The sequence below is a fragment of the Spermophilus citellus genome (assembly GCF_964194105.1).
Source record: "Spermophilus citellus genome assembly, chromosome: 2".
Classification (NCBI taxonomy): domain Eukaryota; kingdom Metazoa; phylum Chordata; class Mammalia; order Rodentia; family Sciuridae; genus Spermophilus; species Spermophilus citellus.
This window is the reverse complement of record NC_138183.1, coordinates 182336465-182356510: the sequence shown is the minus strand read 5'-3', so window position 1 is coordinate 182356510 and position 20046 is coordinate 182336465. Positions and strand designations below refer to the sequence as shown.

The 20046-nt window shown below is 31.7% G+C and overlaps 1 protein-coding gene across 13 annotated transcripts in view; it reads right to left on the bottom strand.

The window, feature by feature from the left end:
- Nucleotides 1-20046, bottom strand: part of PICALM (phosphatidylinositol binding clathrin assembly protein) — a 102239-nt gene that overhangs the window by 17951 nt on the left and 64242 nt on the right. For 4 of the 13 annotated variants that reach the window (XM_081267156.1, XM_081267152.1, XM_081267163.1 and 1 more), the window contains 9 exons: nucleotides 19279-19364; nucleotides 17417-17540; nucleotides 17011-17147; nucleotides 16369-16472; nucleotides 9958-10107; nucleotides 3486-3593; nucleotides 1331-1462; nucleotides 1206-1236; nucleotides 928-1027 (listed from right to left, as the gene is read on the bottom strand). In XM_081267156.1, coding sequence (XP_081123282.1) covers nucleotides 928-1027; nucleotides 1206-1236; nucleotides 1331-1462; nucleotides 3486-3593; nucleotides 9958-10107; nucleotides 16369-16472; nucleotides 17011-17147; nucleotides 17417-17540; nucleotides 19279-19364 — 972 coding nt within the window. The remainder of the gene's footprint in view (nucleotides 1-927; nucleotides 1028-1205; nucleotides 1237-1330; nucleotides 1463-3485; nucleotides 3594-9957; nucleotides 10108-16368; nucleotides 16473-17010; nucleotides 17148-17416; nucleotides 17541-19278; nucleotides 19365-20046) is intronic. The other 9 variants (XM_081267157.1, XM_081267160.1, XM_081267158.1 and 6 more) reach the window with 5 other exon arrangements.

Here is a 20046-nt window from a genome sequence, read left to right as displayed (position 1 = left end):
GCACAAAAATTGAGTATCCTGATGCACCTCTTTCAGCTGAGAGGAGCAAAGGGGAAGAATGCTCTGTAATGTTTCAGTTCTCATGAAGTTAACAGAGGATAGAGAAGGTAGAGGACAGTCCAGTACAGTGCAAGAAGCTCTAGTTCTGGGTCAGATGGATAGAGCTAGAATTCAAAGTTAATGATGTTGTGAACTCATACTTTAGAACTTCATATTCTTTTTGTAAAGAAAGGAAAACAGAATTGACTAGATTTAGGCTTTTTTTTTTTTTTAGGATTTACAATTAAAATCTGTATGATAAATGTAGATATGTATAAACTTCCCCTAGCAATGGTTCAGTGTTCAGGGTGACAGTAAATATTTAACTGCTATCAACAATGAGAATCAACTCTATAAATTATGACATTATTAAAAAAAAAAAGAAAGAAAAAACAAACCAAACAAGTCATTCCTTTACCAAAAGTGAGATCTGAAGAAAAATAAAGATTTTATATTCAGACAAATAAGTAATAAATTAGAGACCAGCAGTATCTCAAATGCAAATGTTCTGCAACTCCCAGGCTTCTTGGGTTCTAAAAATGCACTCTATCATTTAAGAACTCTTTGACCCTGGGCATATTTCTTAGTAACTCTGTGCCTCTGTTTCTTCATCTATAAAATGGGGAAAATAATAATTCCTACTATAGAGGGTTCATATAAACACTAAGCAAAAATCACACATTATTTATTAGAATGAGACCTAGCACAAAGTGACCCTTAAATACATGTTTAAATATGTACATGACAAACGTAGTCAAACAGCTTCCAAGGAAATACAAATTATCTATTTAAAACTCAATAACTATCCATTTATGCCTATCACTTTAAAAACATTTTCAAGTTACACATTTAAATTAAACATTCATACCAGGAGCTTTTCCAACTCACCATTGTTGCAGCATTCCAAGCAGTTGTTGGTGCAACCTTTGGTTGCCAGTTAGATCCTCCAGTCAATTTCTTTTCACCTGGCTGACTCCAATTTACATCACTTTAAATAAATAAATGTAAATGAGAATATTAAATGTATAATTTTAAAGGTTCTATACTAAACAGACTGAACAGAGCATTTACAATGCAGACTTGACATCTCTATACATACTTTTGAGATGAAAGCCAAATCAACTTCTAAATGACACATGGGGAAAGAATACACATAAAACACTTACTTCTTAGTGGTTCCATTTCCAATGCCAAGATCTAGAAATAGAGAAAAATAAAGCATTTTAAAACCAGACTCATTTAATAAAATAACTTATTTTAAAAGATGACTGAAGAATCCAAGATTACTTACTACCCACAAGGTTGGCTAAAGATGAATCCAAGTCATCAGACACCAACTTGTTAGGTGGGAGCTTGGCAACAGGAAGACTCTGGTTCTGAGAGGCCACTGTTGGTTTGAGAAGTCCACCTAGTTCATCAAAGCCTTAAAGTTACAAACAAATGAAATAGGATTTGTAAGGAACTTTATGGTGCTACGCCTTTCTGAAGGAGGTCTTTGCCTTTTCTACTTCTTTGATCACTGGAAATGTTCTCCCCAAAAAATAGGCATGAGTAAATGCCCTCAAATGGAAAAAAGAGATGTTTACTATTTCAAAGTGAACTGGCTGAGAAGGCTGCTCTTGCTTTGACAGAAGTCATTTAATGTCTTATGACAAAATTGCATCAGGTGGCCCAGTGATAGAGCACTTGCCTCACATGTGTGAGGCACCGAGTTCAATTCTCAGCACTACATATAAATAAATGAATAAAATATAGGTCAATCAACAACTAAAAAAAATGATGAATAAAGGGGATAAAAAAGGGTAAGAAATGAAATATAATTCTGCCCCTTCTCCTGGCAAAATTTTCTGAACTCTCAATTATATAACAATATAAGTAGAAAATATATCTTAGCTGGCATGATGGCACTCTCCTGGAATCCCACTGACTCAGGAGGCTGAGGCAGGAGAATTCCAAGTTTAAGGCCAGACTCAGCAATTTATAGTGAGATCCTATCTCAAATTTTAAAATATTAAAAAAGAACAGGGGATGTAGTTCAGTGGTAAAATACCTTTGAGTCCAGTCCCCACTAAGACAAAAAAAAAAAAAAAAGAAAGAAAAACATAAGAGAAAAAAGTTCTTTTTAAGAAATAATATCTTAGAGAAAAGTTTTCATATTCTTTTCATATTCTTCAAAGTAGAGAAAAGCTAAATTAAACCTAAATATTAATAAACTACTCTAATTATTCTTCTAGTAAAGTAGGATTATTTCTTGAAAATGAAAATAAAACTCAATGTTTCCCACCAAATGGTGAAGGAAAAGCAAATTTGACCAAACCAAGCCACTCAAGAGACTCAATAGCATGATCTAGGAATGCTAGAGATTTCTTAAAGTCACTAAAGGACGGTGGTTTACCAAACAAAAACAACTAATCTCCACTTTCTTTCTCCTAGGGAAAAAAAAAAAAAACAACAACACAAAGGTTGGAGTTGTAGCCCAGTGGAGGAGTGCTCGTCTATCATGTGTGAGGCATTGTGTTCAATCCTCAGCACCACATAAAAATTAATTAATAAAAACATTTTTAAAATCATAAGGAAAAAGTATAATATACAAAAAAAATAAATCCTTAATCCATACATACAAACTTGCTTCTTATTTTATGGATAATAACAAATTGAAAATTACATAACTAGGAATACATCAATTATATTCTCTTTAAATGGATAAATTTTAACAACTAATCATAATCAAAGGCCATCTCCTGCTAATAATAATATCAGGAACTCTTTTTTTCTTCCAGTACCAGGAGTAGAACCCAGAGTGTAGTAAGCACTCTACTACTAAACTAATCCTTTCATAGGAACTTTATAAACTCCAGATTAACAATGTATTAATAAGCACAAGTGCAAACTTTGTCGTATAGATTTATAAATTCTTTTAACACAAATGAATGAGTACACTATAATAAAAAAATCACCCTTTAAATAAAAAAAAAAAATGTTCCTACACTCTACAGGCCTAATATTTAATGTGTTCTATATATAGACTATTTATAACAAGTTAAGGTATTATACAGGTTATATTTTCCATTTCAAAAACAACCAATTTCATACACTGCAATACAAAAAAGTTATTATTCATTTCAATAAAGTATAAATTATAATAACTAAAAATGCACAGCACTCTATACATAATCATTAGCAACTTGGCTTTTTACTGAGAAATATTCTTTTCTAATTTTGCTCTGTGACAAAATTTCCAGGGTCTAAATTGCCACCAATAAAAAGGTATCAAATAACAGTTCCTTGAAATTCTTACCTAGTGGTTGAAAGAAGGTGGGGCAATTTCATAGGCTTCTCCAATGTAACCTACTTATAAATGCTTAAAAGCAGCATTATCTTTATCTTTCCTTGCACAGAATCTAAATTAGGACATTATAATACTTTTAATAAAAATATTTTCTTACCCCCAGAATCTACAATAACATTTGTAGATTTATTTCCAAACACAGATTCAAAGTCAACATTAAGGCCAGCTGAAGGATGTGACTGTGCAACTGGAGAAGGAGTGAATCCTGAGAAAAACCAAAATGGAAAACAAAAATAAAAACACTTCAATTCTTGAATTTAAATCCACATTTAAAGGTCTTTAATACTGATAACAGAATGGAAAAAGCAATAAATTCCCCAAACAAAAAACAAAGCTAACTCCTCAAGCAAAATGTATTCTATACAACTACAGTTTTGGGGGGGTGATGATTACATTGTCCCTACCAAAAACCATCCACTCACACAGTAAACTAAAACAGGGCTGGGGATATAACTCAGTGGTAGAGCAATTGCCTAGCTCACGTGAGGCCCTGTGTTTAATCCCCAGCACTGAAAGAAAAAAAAACTAATCAATGAGCAACTGATGTTGAACTAGTTTCATTAGAGAAATAAAATCTTTGCTTATAATTCACCTTAATTCTGTATGCTTATAAAACACTAAGGATTCTAAAATTCCAAGATTTTGCAAGAGAATATATAAGTAATGTAAGGGACCATATTCTATGTTGTTGTTATTTTTTTTCAATAATATGAATATCCCCCAAGATAAAGTCTTTCTCCACCTACCTACCTTTCATCTCTCTCACCTTTTCTTCTTTCTTTCCCCAACATTTAATCAAAAGCTAAATATTTGTTTAAATTCATCTGAGAAGTCGAATTCTGAAAGTTGCAACCCACTAATCCACATGTCCACCTGTTTTTAATGTTTTTGTAATATTATAGAAAAAAGATAAATTACTTTCAATCGTCCAACCACAGTCTAACTTCAACTTTACTACTTTTCAAAGTAGGGTTGATAAGTATAGAACTCTAGCCTAAAACACCAATCCATAATCAGAATAACTTGTTCTTCTTGCCTGTTACACTGATGCTAGTAGAAATAAGCAAATAAATGCCATTTTTAAGGCCAGCTCATAATGAAATAACAAATCTAAGATTTTTGACTGTGAGACTGTATTTTTTTCTGAAATGAGATTTTTTTCTGAATTGAGATTCTGAATTTCTAGAAGCTGAAAATAATAATTAAAATTATGTCAAGGTACCTGGACTGTCACATGACTTGAGAAAGTGAATCACTGAGTATATCCAAATAAAAAGCAGTCTAGCAAGGATCCCAAAACATAAATTCTTTTGCCCCATAGGATATAGTAATAAATGGTTCCTAAGATCCCTTCTCTATCTCTAAACTCTCTGAAATTAGTAAACAAAACCAACCTAATATTAGAAGTTTAGCATTTACATCATTAAGGAGAAGTTGAACTTTTGTGAGTTCTAAACACAAGTTCTTTCTTCTTCCATATTTCTGAAAAGGGACTTTTAGTTTAAATCTTACTTTAAATTCAATGTGTACCACCAAAATGTAAAAAACTAAAATGATGTTATGTTATATTCGAAAGACTCATCTTAAAGAAAAATGTAAAATATAGGAAGAGATTTGGATTGAGAAGTTCAAGAGTCCTCAAACATATAGAAAACCATAATTAATTATTAACAATAATAATACCACCAATTCGGGCTAGGGATGTGACTCAGAGGTAAAACATTTGCCTAGCACATGCAAGGTACTGGGTTCTATCCTCAGCACCACATAAAAATAAATAATAAAATAAAGGTATTGTGTCCAACTACAACTAAAAAATATATATTAAAACAAATAATGCCACTGATTCAAGGTGGTACATCCACATCAATGACACTATTTTAAGTGTAGCATGTTAGATCATATAATAAATCTTATGTAGGACACAATTTTTTTTTTTTTGAGACTGGACAGTTTTGCTCTTATTTCAACCCTTAAGCTATTCTTTATTCAAAAAACTATCAAATACAAAATAATATGTAAACCTTCTAACAATTCATTAAAATGATCTTAGAATCCAAGATTAACTGATTTAACAACATATTAAAATGGGCAACCTGTAACTATACCATGGGCTTACTGGATTTTACATAAAGAATCAATACATATACTCAAGAAAGACAAAAATCTATCATGCTTGCTTTCATACCCATGTGATAAGCATCACACTGCAAGAATTATCATACTGTTTTTTTAAAGCACTCCAGTAAACTTGCTTATATTATCACTTATCTTTAGATCATACAAGCAACAAAAATTTAAAATTAGGCCAATAAATGAAACTTCTATTTTCTCCTGCTATAATGTTCCAGTTTTCTGGAATGTGACTGATGTAACAAAAACGAGCCTATCCTTTCAAGAAATATGGAAATAACTTAATTACTTCCTACACAGAGAGGAACCATTTCCTGAAGTCCCTAGGAGCATCAGTCTGTGAAAGTACAGTATTATTACCTAAAAAGACAAATGGTTACAAGGATATAAAGTAATCCAGAGTATATATCTCAAGTTTAAAAATATCTCTATGTAGACAGAGGAAAAGTGTAAAAATAAAAATTTTAAGTAATCATAATAGCTGATTAGCGACCAGGAAAGCAAGCAATTATTTCCAAGGTAACGATCTTCCAAATAATTAATGAATACATGTAGCACACACCTTCAAGATAAGAGTTTTGCACTGTCATTTTAATGAACATCATCAACTTAAAGGTCTGTTACTTAAAAAAAAAAAAATTGGTACTGGGTCTTGTGCATAGTTGGTAAGTGCTCTAGCACTGAGCTACACTCCCAGCATACCTTTGTCACTTTGCCATCTTTTAAATTTTTAAAGCTACTTAAAACAAAGACCAAAAAAGGAAAGTCACTATTACAAAAGCAAAATTTAGAGAAGGGATGGGGTTCTGAATTAAGGTTAACTTTACGAAATAATAACTGCACTGTCATGCTCATCTTTTGTTTCACAAAGCCCAGTGAAAATTGTCAATGATCAGCAACCAAATAGTAATATTTGGAAACCACCACCCTGAAGAGTATATCTCAAGAGGATAATAATAAATTAACAAAAAAGCACACAAATGACAAGCTTTGGGGCAGAAAGGCATTTCAAACACCTTTAAGAAAATTTGGCTAGGCTATTAATAAATTTTGGTGGCAGTTTCTTAATAACTTAGGCTTTATATTTGTTTGTGAAAGTAACTGCTACCACTTATTAAATAAACACTATTAAGCATTATGCAAAAGCTTTATAAACGGGACATTATTAAAACCCTACAACAACTCTGAGATAATTATTATTATCCCCATTTTATATATGAGGAAATTAGGAGATTAAACAATTTATCGAAGGTCAAAGATATAATAACTGGTAGAATCAAGCCTTGAAATCCCATTTGTTTGATTGTAGGACCTACCTGGAGTTTCAGTGTAACTTAGGGATTCACCTTATACTAACTACTAAGTAGAAAAGCAAAATTTACTATAGCCATAACAATTCTTTTAAAAATGACAAGTTTTTTGGGCTAGGGTTGTGGCTCAGTGGTAGAGCACTTGCCTAGCATGTTAAAAGCACTGGGTTCGATTCTTAGCACTGCATATAAATAAATGAATAAAACAATAGTCCGTTAACATCTTTAAAAAATTTTTTTAAATGACAAGTTTTATGAACTTTTTGAGCTTTTCTTTGTTAATGCTGAACCAAAAAAGCAAATAACCATGCGTAATTTTAAAATGTAAAAGCAGTGCAAAAATAATCACCGTTTAAGATTATATCCTATATCTGATGAATAATTTAAAATGTACATTCAAAAAATAAAGCAGTCCACACATACAAGATGATTTTAGTAGTATTGGTTTTATAATATTGCAACATGCCAGGCATAGTGCTAGATGTTCAACTGTTACGTATGTAAACCTTCTGACAATACTGTAAAACCCTATTATACCAACTTTCACAGGCTTATAAAGGTTAAATACTTGCTTAAATTCAAGTCAAGTTAATGAAGTAGAACTGGAATTCAAACTCAAGTTTGCTAGACCCCAAGTATACTTTTTCCATCAAATGTCCTTATGAATTCTGTTTTTAAATATATTCAACCATGTCCAATTCTTAATACCAAGAACTCTAATTTTTTACTTGGGCTGTTTATACTTTTAACACCAGCTTAAATAAAGATATCAACTACAATAAACACACACACACACACACACACACACACACACACGCAGAATTTTGAAGTTTGATAACTACAGCAGTGCTCTACCATTGGCCAATAATGTATCTGGAAAACTGATGAATATACAAAGAGCTTTTAATTCCACAGCTTCTAATATTAAAATGTTTTATACTCTTCAGAAAATTCACAAGTCTTCAGTCTGAATTAAAGCAGAGGCATCTATTAACACCACCATAATGTGTTTAATTAAGGAAAACAAAATTAGCCAAAAATGTGTTATTGAAAAGTAAATATTTTTTCTTGAGAAATTTCTAAAAAACTCATTTTGGTGGGGTGGGGGAGTATCTCCTGTATAAATAAATTGATAAATTTTCGAGATGCCATTACCTACCTCCAAATAAGCCAGCCTACAATAGAAGGCTTGTGACATAAAGCTAGTGTTAGGATAAGCTTAAATGCCAGAAAAAATTCTGACAGGGTATATAAGGCAGAAAGGGATAATTAGGGCGTGCCAGGTGGGGGCAGGAAGTGAGGGAGTGATTGAGGGAGGAAAGAAAAAGAAAGAGAAGGAACAGTTAAAAAAGGGATGGAATAAGTAAAGAAAGAAAATTAAAATAAAACAAAAAAGGGGGAGACCAAGCATCTAGGGTTCCTCAAATTAGAACATACTAAAAAAAAGAACCTAAACTCCATACTATACTATAGATGAAGAAGAGGAGGAGAGAGGACCAAACTACTGTTTGCATCAAATTAAAAAACAAACAAACAACAACAACAACAACAACAACAAAAAAAAAAAACTCACACACCAATCCTATCTTATTAAAAAAAGAAATACATGAAGGCCAAGTGCAGTGTTACATGCCCATCATCCCAGCTAGCTGAACTAGGAGGATCTCAAGTTTGAGGTCAGCCTCAGTGAGGCCATATCTCACTAAACTGAAAGTGTATATCTGTGTGTGATGCTCTGGGAGAGAGAGAATTTACTTTTTAGCCAATACCAATCTATCTTCATTAGTCTAGTTTCACAGTTCAGGAAGGAAGCCTAGACAAGGTCACACTCACATATATGGCATACTTAGGACTAAAACCCACTCTTTGACTTACAATTAATTCATATTCTTACAGCTTCCACGAGGACAAGCTACCTATTACACTGAGCACCATACGATCAGATACATGTCTTCCTCTAGCAGGGGTGGAGGATATTGAGATATACAGCTATTCCCCGATTTTTCTGGGTTGTTAATAATCCTATAAACAGGGTTTGACAGTTTTGTATTACAATAACAAGAAGGAATTACTCCAATTGATTATTATTCTTTATATATAAATATATAATATATCCTTATATATATATATATATATATATATATATATATATATATATATGATTGAGCTTTAGACTATACACACACACACACACACACACACACACACACACACATATATATAGTTAGACCTAACTTGAAACTTTCTCTGGACTCCCCTATTAACGTTCTACTTAATTCCTCCCTCTCTCTCATACATATCCAACAGAATATTTTGAATGTACCCACATGATCTGTTTAGGGAACAAAATGACTTTCCACATGCTATTTTATCAAATATTCAAATTCATATCACCTTAACCTGTTTCTCTGAACTGAATAACTACAGTTTCACTATCTTAAAGAGAGCAGCTCACCTTTTCTTTTTTAAAACAGAATTAATTCTGCTTTAGTATATACTTAGAAATTCACTTTTCCCTATATAACTCAAGTATGAAACTGCCGTTTTATGGATTTTTATACTGCAATCACAGATTATTCAAGTCAAATCACTTTTCTACTTTATTAGTTAAAACACACCACATAGTTTCTACTTTTCACTTGTCTCCAGGCAAACAATAATGTGAAACCCTAAGATTGGGATGAAGGGGTATGTATGAATTAGACAATATAAAATTGTAATTTGAAACAGTTTTAAAAAAAATAGTTAAGATCACTACTAAGAGTATTTCCAACATCCTCCGAAGCACAAAGGTATTACTTTATAATCGGCTCCTGATAAAGAAGATGTTCCTTGTGATGCTAGACAGCTGGAGTATTTCACAGAGAACAAAACACTTTAAAAGAGTTCAACATCAAAGGAAATTTTTTTTTTACTAAAAACCTATATTAAATAAAATTAGGGACACTAGTGTTTATTTAAAAACCCCACCACATTACTACATTATTATTGCTTTTTTGTTTATTTTACAACTTGATGTTAAAATCCAAAGTGATTCTTCAGTGCTTTAAAAGTATTAATGGATACATTAAAAATACTTAGGCAGTATAAACATGAATTGGAAAAAAATGTTAAATGGTACTTTACCAACAAACATTTCATGAGTAGGTGTCCTAGTAGTAAAAGTGGATACATCTGAAGAAATGGGAAGGTGAACATCACCACTACTTTTTGTGAGGAAAGGATTTAAGCTTGGAATGGCATCATCAACAGCATCTAAAGTAGCAGAGAAAGGATCTGTGCAGTCCAAATGTATTACGGCAAAATGAAGAAAGGAAGTAAATAAATTAGTATTGCAATTAGTCAAAAGATGCAAAGTGAAAAGTAGTAGCTATATTATTGTTTATTAATTTAAATGCAAACACATCTAATGGAAGAATTGCATTTAACATATTTTAAAAGGAATCTTTAGGGAAAGAAAAAAAAAAAAACATTTATGTGTCCATTAACAACAGCAGCAGGTTAAGGATTTGTTCTCCCAACATTAGAAAGCCAACAGTTAAAAGAGAATAATCAAGATGTTTCCATAAAAGAGCCACTCACCTTGACCCACCTTCCCTGTCCTAGGTGACAATGAATTGGCTTTGGTTGCACAGCTGTGTTTACTCAAATAATTGACACAAACAATTGGTATATGTGTGGTATAAGTAAACTTTCAAAAAGAAGGGTGATAATTTCAAATTAGGGGTAAGAGGCTATTTATAGTATGTGCAGTATTCCCTGTACCAGCTGAGAAGTAGAAAATAAAATATTAAAATGAAGGAAAAAAATTTAAGGATGGAGAAAGAGATTTTTGACATTTAGGAACAAAGATGAAAGACTTCCTATTTAGTAGAGGTCAATAGCTTTGAAGGTCTAGCTAAGAGCTTTAGAGTCTTTCAAATGATTTTTTGATGGAAGATCAAAAGCAATGTTCTCATAATAGGACTAATATACTAATTACTGTAATCAAATCCTACATCTAAAGTTATTCTAGAATCAGATTTCCTGTACCTATACTTCATTCATCATAATCATTTTAACAACTAAAATTCATTTACCTATATTCTTAAGCTTTGAAGAGTGAACTAAAGAGAGAAGAAAAAGAGTAGCAAAAAAGTTTAAAAAGACTTTTTTTTTTCTATTTTATAAATTAAAAACAAGAATTCTACATTTTTAACCAGTAGAAGCTTCTTGTCTATTTTTGTCAAGTTCTTCACCTTCACTGAAGAATACGGCGGTACTTTCAGTAGTAGGCATTGTATTTCACTTTTTTAAGACTGAATAACTGACAAGAGGGCAGCAATGACCTAAGGATCAGCTCACTGACTACAATATGTCAGACACCTCCTTTAAAGTAAAAAAATAAGAGTTATTCAGTCAAGTAAATTCAATGTTCCAAAACCCTAAACATGACTATTTGGAAGAGGAAAATACTAAGAAAACACTGAGCTCATAGGTTTGCATAACATATATTTTTAATAAAACTGTAATATTTATATAATATGAAGTCCTATAAACTTCTCAAAAGTATGCTGATTATGCTATTCAAACTCAAATGATGTTTTAACATTGTCTTCCTTCCTATCTACTCCCCAGTAAATGAAACAACAGGATAAAGAATCAGAAAAAATAACTCAGAAATAAACAATAAGAAGCAGATATAAAAAACTGGGTTTTTTATACTAACATAAAAAGGCAATGCTATCTATTCTAACTGCTCCTTGCATAAGAAAGGAGTTGCATTAAGTTTAGACTTGACCAGTTGGACGATAAGTACTATTTTAAACTTAATAATGGCACGGAGTTTTAAAGTACAAAATACTTTGTTGACCGTGTAATATAAAACATCTCTCTAATCTTCCAAGCCAAAAAAAACCAAACAACAACAAAACAAACAAACAATGAGAGGAGTCATTAAAATAAAAAGAACAGGGCCGGGGATGTAGCTTGGTGACATTCTAGGCATTTGCATTTGCTTAGAAACCAGCTTCTAATCTACTTGATAAAATATTATAGGAACTTTATATCATTGTAATCTATTATTAATACTTAATTAATAATTATTTATAAATTGTCCTGGGTCTGAGCCCCAGTACAAATGTGCATGCATGCATAAATAAATAAATGAATAAATTGCATTTCAATAGCAGATCCATTGATTCATGAGAAAAGACATGTTTAGTAATGGTTACCATTATCTGCTGTTTAATTAATACCATTTTATCTAAGCACCTAATTTTAATCATTTTCTATTATGTGAAACATCTGAGACGAATATGCAGAAACACGTACAAATGCATTATACTGTAGATCAATCAGACAATAAGAAAAACCAGCTTCTAATCTACTTGGTAAAATATTATAGGAACTTTATATCATTGTAATCTATTATTAATAATTAATAATTATTTATAAATTTATATTTTATTTTTTATTGTTCAAGATGATGATAATAATGTTCTAGTTATTCCAACTTATTTACTTACTAGACTGGCAACTCTAAATCTCCTAAACTTTAAAAAAATAATTTTGTCCATTTTTTGAATCATTATTCACATGAAAGTTTAATTTTATGGCAACTAGAGTCATGGAAAAATAATTTTAAAAAGCTAAAACAAGGACTGAAATAACACCATGGTCATATTATATATAGCCTTGGGGTCTTATACACTTGATAATCTATATTTACAAATGAAACTGAATTTTTTAATGAAGTATTGTGTGCTTCATGCCAGTTAAACATAAAGCAAATGAAACTTCAGAATGGATAATTCTTTCACACTTAAATTTTGAAATCCTAGGGCTGGGATTGTGGCTCACCAGTAGAGTACTCGCCTAGGTTTGAACCTAGGCCTTGGGTTCAATCCTCAGCACCACATATAAATAAATAAAATAAAGGTATTGTGTCCACCTACAACTAAATATATATTTTTTTAAATTTTAAATCTTGCTTCAAATACTCAAAAGTGCACTGAGCTGATAATATTGTATATTTTTAGATGCACTGTAACTCAAAGTTTTCTGAGTAATAAAAACCTAAATCTTTTTGGAATATCAGTATTCAACACCAAGTGCTTGTTTAGACTCCTGATCATTTCTTGAAAATCAAAGCCTCCCTAAACAATGCAAACAAGGGAACAGGTGGAAGCTTAATTTATCTTCTCATATAAATATACAAAGTCTTGGGCTGGGGTTGTGGCTCAGCGGTAGAGTGCTCGCCTAACACGTATGAGGCCCTGGGTTCAATCCTCAGCACCACATAAAAATAAATAAATAAAGGTATTGTGTCCAACCACAAGTAAAAAATAAATAAATATTTTTTAAAAACATACAAAGTCTAGGAATACAAATGCTTATGATAAAATAGTTAATGATAAGAAATTAATTAAATACTCGTTCTATTACTAACATGCATATTTAACTAATAAAAGCAAAGTAAGCACAGAACAAGATTTGGGGATTATTTAAAAAACCATACTTTGTCACATGCTGCAAAAAGCATGATATAAACTTTTATATATTAAAGTGTTCAGATAAATGGCTAATTTCAAAATACTTCAAGATGATGAAATCTTTTCATATGTTAAATTTCTTTATGATAATCTGAAAGTTCTTGGCTTCAAACAATCTTCAGTTATTTAGTCATGCAGAAGTCAAAACCCTAAAATTATCACCAACTTAGAAGTCAAGTATCTTTATGTGTAAGTCAAGACAGGGTTTAGTTCTGCTTAAATTGAAGGGCTCATTCCTTGTATGCTAACAAAAAGGTTTTAGAAAAATAATAGTACAATTTCTATTGCCTCTGTTCCCACTGTTCTTGATTTTGATTTTTGATGGGCTCACTACTCATGCATTGTGAACTGAATGTTAAAATACGAGGGGAAATTTTATGAAAATAACAAAGCAAAATAACATAAAACAAAAATAGACATGATTAAATATATTTCACATACTGTGTTTATGCATAGATTATTATGAAATAATTTGTTTATAGGACACCAAGTAATTCTTAAAGCTGAAAGTTTACTTTCATGAGTTAAATCACTCCAAAAACTTTCTCATTGAAATTAACTAAGTATGTCCAGATAAAAACCACTAAGAATTTCAGTTAGGTTTCTTTGAAGTACTAAATATACTAATTTCTTTAAGCCTTCTGTTAAAATTTTAGTCTACTCAAAAAAAAAAGTTAGTTTATTAGAAATAGGAAAAAGTCAAAACTACTTAAATGGTCATGTTAATTCTAAAGCAATTAACAGAAGAAAAGAAAACAAGCATATAAATTTGTCAGATTGACAATCCTAAAATCAGGATATAACCAAGGAACAAATATACCTCTTATGGTAACTTTGAAGTTATTATTTAATTATTATGTTTTCAGAAGTTTACTCTTTTGATAAAAGTAAATAGGTATGGGGCTGGAGTTGTAACTCAGAGATAGAGCACTTGCCTTGTACGTGTGAGGCATTGGGTTCAATTCCCAGCACCACATATAAATAAGCAAATAAATAAAGGTCCATCAACAACTAAAAAATATTTTTTTTTAAAAAGTAATGGTAAATCATTAGAGCATTTGGAAAATAAATATATGTGGATATATATATTTACACATATACATGCCAGGAGCGGTGACACATGCTTGTAATCCCAGGGACTTAAGAGGCTGGGGCAGAAAAACCACAAATTCAAGGCCAGCCTCGGCAACTTAGGAAGGCCTCAAGAATTCAGTAAGACCTCATCTCAAAATAAAAAATAAAAAGGGTTGGGATGTAGCTCAGTGGTTAAGTACCACTGTGTTCTATCCCTAGTACTAAAACAAACAAATAAAGAGATGTATAAACTCTAGATTTTTATTTCCAACCTATTAAAAATCACAATTTTTGCTGAAATGTTGACAGAATTGAAACCTTAGGACTTAGTGGGTTAAGAAACTCCTTTCTTAACCTTAATTTGCTGCCTATGGTTCATTCTTCAGTATTTTTGAATACTGAATTTAAGCTATCTTATCATTTTTAGAAATTACTCCAAGATCTTAAGATTTTGCTAAATTAACTAGTCTTCAGCCTTAATTTTTTTAATTCATTAAGACTCACAAAACTAGTCTAAAAATCTACTGTTTTAGTGTTTTACTGTTTCTTGCCACACCATAAAATAGAAATAATCTGCCCAGAACAGGAGAAAATATCCACTTAGTCAACTAATTACCTGTTAAATTAATTTATTTAAGTACCTGCTATATATCAAGAAGTGCTCTAGGACTGGGGCTGGGGCTCAGTGGTAGTGCACTTGCCTGGTATGTGTGAGGCACTGGGTTCAATTCTCAGCACCACATGTAAATAAATAAAGGTCTATCAACAACTTAAAAAATACTTAAATTTTTTTAAAAAAGTGCTCTACACACTGGGAATATAGCAATGAACAAATTATTTTTAAAACTCCTGACTTCACATGGCTTACATAATAGTATACAAAAACAGTACTTTTAAGAAATAAGTACTAGGGCTGGGATGGTGGCTCAATGGTAAAACAAGTGCCTGGCATGTGTAAGGCACTGGGTTCGATCCTCAGCACCACATATAAATAAATAAAATAAAGGAATAAAAAGAAAGAAAGAAGTACTAAAAAATTTTTCTTGAAATGCAAATCATTAAAATAAAGAAGAGAACAACCTAGTTCAAATGCTGTAAAAACTTTGCTATGAGTGATAAGTCTATCAATTTAGATTTTAAAATGTAAGCCAATATAAAATTTAACTTGAGACATTTTCTACTTAGTATCCTTCCCTCCTAGAATACCTCATTTTCCTTCATAGCAATTTTTAAATAACTATTTATAAAATAATACTTATATATACAAACAAAAGCACCAAAAACAACCCAAAGAAGCAATCTGAAAACCAGATATCTAAGCAAAACTGTAGAAACTGACATGGACTAGGCACTTTCCTTCTAAGATGATAGGCTATGGTCACCTCATAATCAAAGAACTCTTCAAGGGTAGCAAATATTCTTGCTGGTGTTAGGGAGAAATTTTATAAGTATCAAAATCTTACAGGTCTGAATAAATCAACATTAAAGCTTGTCATGAGATACCTGGTCACAACATACCTGGCTACCTGATAATACCATCTAAGTTTTTCTAGAACATTGTCATACACTGACAAAGAAGAGGGTTTTCCCTGAAAAGTAAATTTTTTCCTGTATCAAAAGCAAATTTCTGATTATGGAATCAAATTCACATTGAAAGAATGATTTCATACTTAGAAGGGTGGCCTTGCCTCTTATATTTAATTTCATCTTCATTAAACATCATTTCATAATTTAATTAATGTAAATTCCAAAATTCCATTCATGAAATGAAAATGTCTTCAAGCCATAAAATTAGTTCAGTGCCACTTTAATATTTCTCAAGTTCTCATGTATCAAGGGTAACCAAAAACTATATAAATGAATAAAACATCACACAATAGCGAGGGGAGAAACTTATACAACATATAAAGTAGAAATCATTAATGCTCACCTCCCCATGTACTTGCTACCTGAGAAGTACTTGACATAGGATGTACAGATGGATGAAAAGTTGGCTGCTGCAAATCAAGCAGGTCATTTGGCAGCTTTGATGTGCTAGGAAAATATTTTGGAAAGATATGTTATTTCCTAGCTTAAACTTTGCTAATGAGCCACCGCCCACACACAAATTAAAACATTAAAAAGTAAAGGGGAAAAAAGGAGCCCCAATGATGTAACCCTCAAAAAGAGGAACAGTTTCTGTCGGATAACAATTGTATGTCCTTCATTGAACAACATATTTCTAAAGAGGCCTGGGAAAGTATTCCAATACTGTGTATTAAATTTACATAGAATTCAAGTAATTATAGCTTTTCTGGAAAGAGTCAATGACTTCCCCAGAAAATACTGATTTTCTTTTGTTATATTCCAATTAGTAAAAATGGTAATTTTGTCATGTTCCATTTCCTAAATATGAAATATCATTTCATATTCTACCAATTACACCATTTAGCACCATCCCTTTTGTGTGAACTTAGGGATAATCAAAGTAATTTATTTCATAAATCAAAGTAAACCTGAAAAAATCTGCAACACTTTTATTAGAATTTTTTGTACCTGAATAACCAAAGATAACCTTAATCTCTCCCCATACCTGTTAGAAGAACTAGGAGTAGAAAATATGTCAATGGCTGGTGCAGTCATTATTCCCCCTGCTGAGGTGGACACAGGAGAGGCTGCAGTTGTTAAAGAGGTATGAGGTTTCTTTGCAAGTTCTTTTAGGCGCTGCTCCTGTTGAGAAAGGGAACTATCATAAGGAATTCAGAAACCAGATTTATTTTTACAGCCATCAAGAAAAAAAGTGCTTTCTAATTTTTGTTTAGAAAGACAGCAGAAGAGTATTTCCAGTTAACACCCATTATTCTGTCCAGATAAAAAATTAGACTGTTTCAACTCATGTGATAACCACAAATTAAAAACTATTAAATTTGTGTAGCATCTCAATTACTTTATGAATACCCATATTTGCTTTTCTAAATAAATAAAATGTACTCACTTACCTTTAAAGCTTTTAAACGTGCCTGTTCTTCCTCTAATGCTGCTTGCTTTTCCCTTTCATCCACTTTGGTCAGAGATAGGCCAGTGCTTGCCAGAGAAGAGACTGCATTGGAAAGTGTTGTGGCCCTAGGATAATTGGACAAAGGTCATTTGATTTTTCTGTCAAACAATTTACATTAGATCCAGGTCATATATGCTCTTGGCAACCCTGTCATGAGTAAGTTCTAATTGCAAACTTAACTTACAAACCCAAAGCTGTACTTCAAATGAAATATTTTAACTAGTGGCCTACAAGATTAGAGCAAATTAGAACATCGTTGACTTAGAATTAAGTGTTAGACTTTGGAAAAGATTCACAAGAGTAGAACCTGACTCTTCTAAACCCCAAGGAGAGGGAACCAATGCAATTGGGAAAGAGCCCTCATATTCCCAGGAAAGTCCTGATAGAAAAAAGCATTACATTTCTCATAGGGAAATATCCTTCGCCAATTTAAACCTGGTTTTGGGCAGTGCTTCCATAAGAACACCAAACCATGAGCATCACTAAGTAATGTTATGGCTAGGTATGTTTCCCTATAACAACATTTGAAGATGTCATTCCCCCAAGGACTTCAGATTCCTTGAAAAGAAGATCAATTTCAACCCAGCCACTAGGTTATGTGGTATCTCCTTTCTATGTGCAGCTCTTCTGCCAAACTAGAATTGCCTTTTCAAATGGATTATGTGTGCACAATGCATCATTTCTTATTAGCAGGTTCACAGCAAGACACCCCCTTTCCCTTTTATCAAAGATTTATCTAAACCATAAACTCAACATTAAATTCCAAGATAAATAAAAATATGTGTTAAAAGAATTCTAGCCAGAAAAACTATCCTGACCTTTATTAATTTTCCTTTACCACAAACTAAAAATAATTAATTTCTACTTTTAAGTACATAAAGTAACAATAATATTTAACCTAAAAGATATAACTCAGAAGAGAAAGGAACAGTAATATAGTTGTGATAAAAATCCAAGAAACATGATAGCTTTTATGATAAATACTTCAAGTAAAGTGGTACATGTGAACATTACTTTCTCAAACAATCAAACTTTCACATTTAGACTCTCATGGCACTTCAAAAGCCCACTAGAAAATTCGAAGTGCAAATCCAGGATTTAAAAAAAGTATTAAAGTTCATTAATGACTTTTCCTCTTGGAAATTATTTAAATTTTATTACTAGGAAAAAAGAACGAAAGGAAGATTCTCATTACACTTCAAATTCTTTACTGTTGAAAGGAAATTTTCATAAGAAAACATGAGATTTACTCAAGTAATTACTCAACATAAAAATCATGTCACAATACTGATTTGAGATGATTTGTGTTATTTTCAATTTGCTAGATTAACTGGGAAATTAGTGCAAAATTTGAACTGATTAAAATATGACGTGTGAGAAACCAATCCCATGAACTGGCATTAGAAAAAGATAATGAAATTTCATGTCAGACATTCTTGGTTTAAGTTCCAGCTTTCCTATTATAAATTAATATAAAGTATATTATAATTATAAGGAACAATATAAATCAATGCATTATCTTTATGAGGAATGCTGACATAAAAACACTTCTGAACCAAGGCATTATTGTCATCATCTAAAAAGACACTGACATTTATTGAAGGTCAGGAAGTATTCCAAGGATTAACATGTATTAATACATTTAATCCTGTTACCAATTCTTTAAAGTTGACAGTATAATTAAGCCCATAATATAGATAATTAAATCAAGATAGGGAAAAAAAAGTGACTTGAAACTTGATTTGGATCATCTACCCCCTCAGAAAAATCACTCCCACTCTTTGCCTACAAACAATAATGTACCTGCTTGCAGCTGTAGAATCTTTGATTTTCTTTCCTTCCAAGGAAGCTAAATGTTGTTCCAAAGCATCAAGAAGACTACTGGGGGCCTAGAATTGTACAAATATTAAGACTTTCATAATAATCAGGTCATTGGCCAAAATAAATCAAGTGTTATCTAACATGAGAGCAACAAAAATAAGTATGTTCCTCTGGCACTAATGAACACTGAGGAAGAAGTTTTAGGTACCTAATGATAATGACTACTATCTTATTATATAAACATGACCTAGGTGGAGGTACTAATAAAAATACAACAAAAATATAAAAAACTGAAGACTATGTAAACATGAAACATTAAAAAGATCTTGTAAGGACTTTAATTTTTTATACTTAACTTATTTAAATTTTAAGTGAAAACATACTCCTAAAATCTAGACATATTATTGAGCATGCGGCAGATACTCAATTATTTGCTGAGTAATTAAATGCATCCAAACATTACTTTAGGGTAGTTACTGATAAGTGACATGGAAGATTAGCATCAAGGAGATGCAAATTAAAATTACAATGAAATACACCTTTTCATCTATGAGAATGGCTAAGATTAAATAGATGAGCTACATCAATTGTTAGTGAGGATATGAAACTGGAACTCTTATACACCACTTGTGAGAACGCATCACCTGTAAAAGGATCAGGTCTTTTATAGTTAAATACACATTTACCTAATGACCCAATTTCACTCCTAATTATTTACCCAACTACATAACCACTCAGTTTCATTAATTA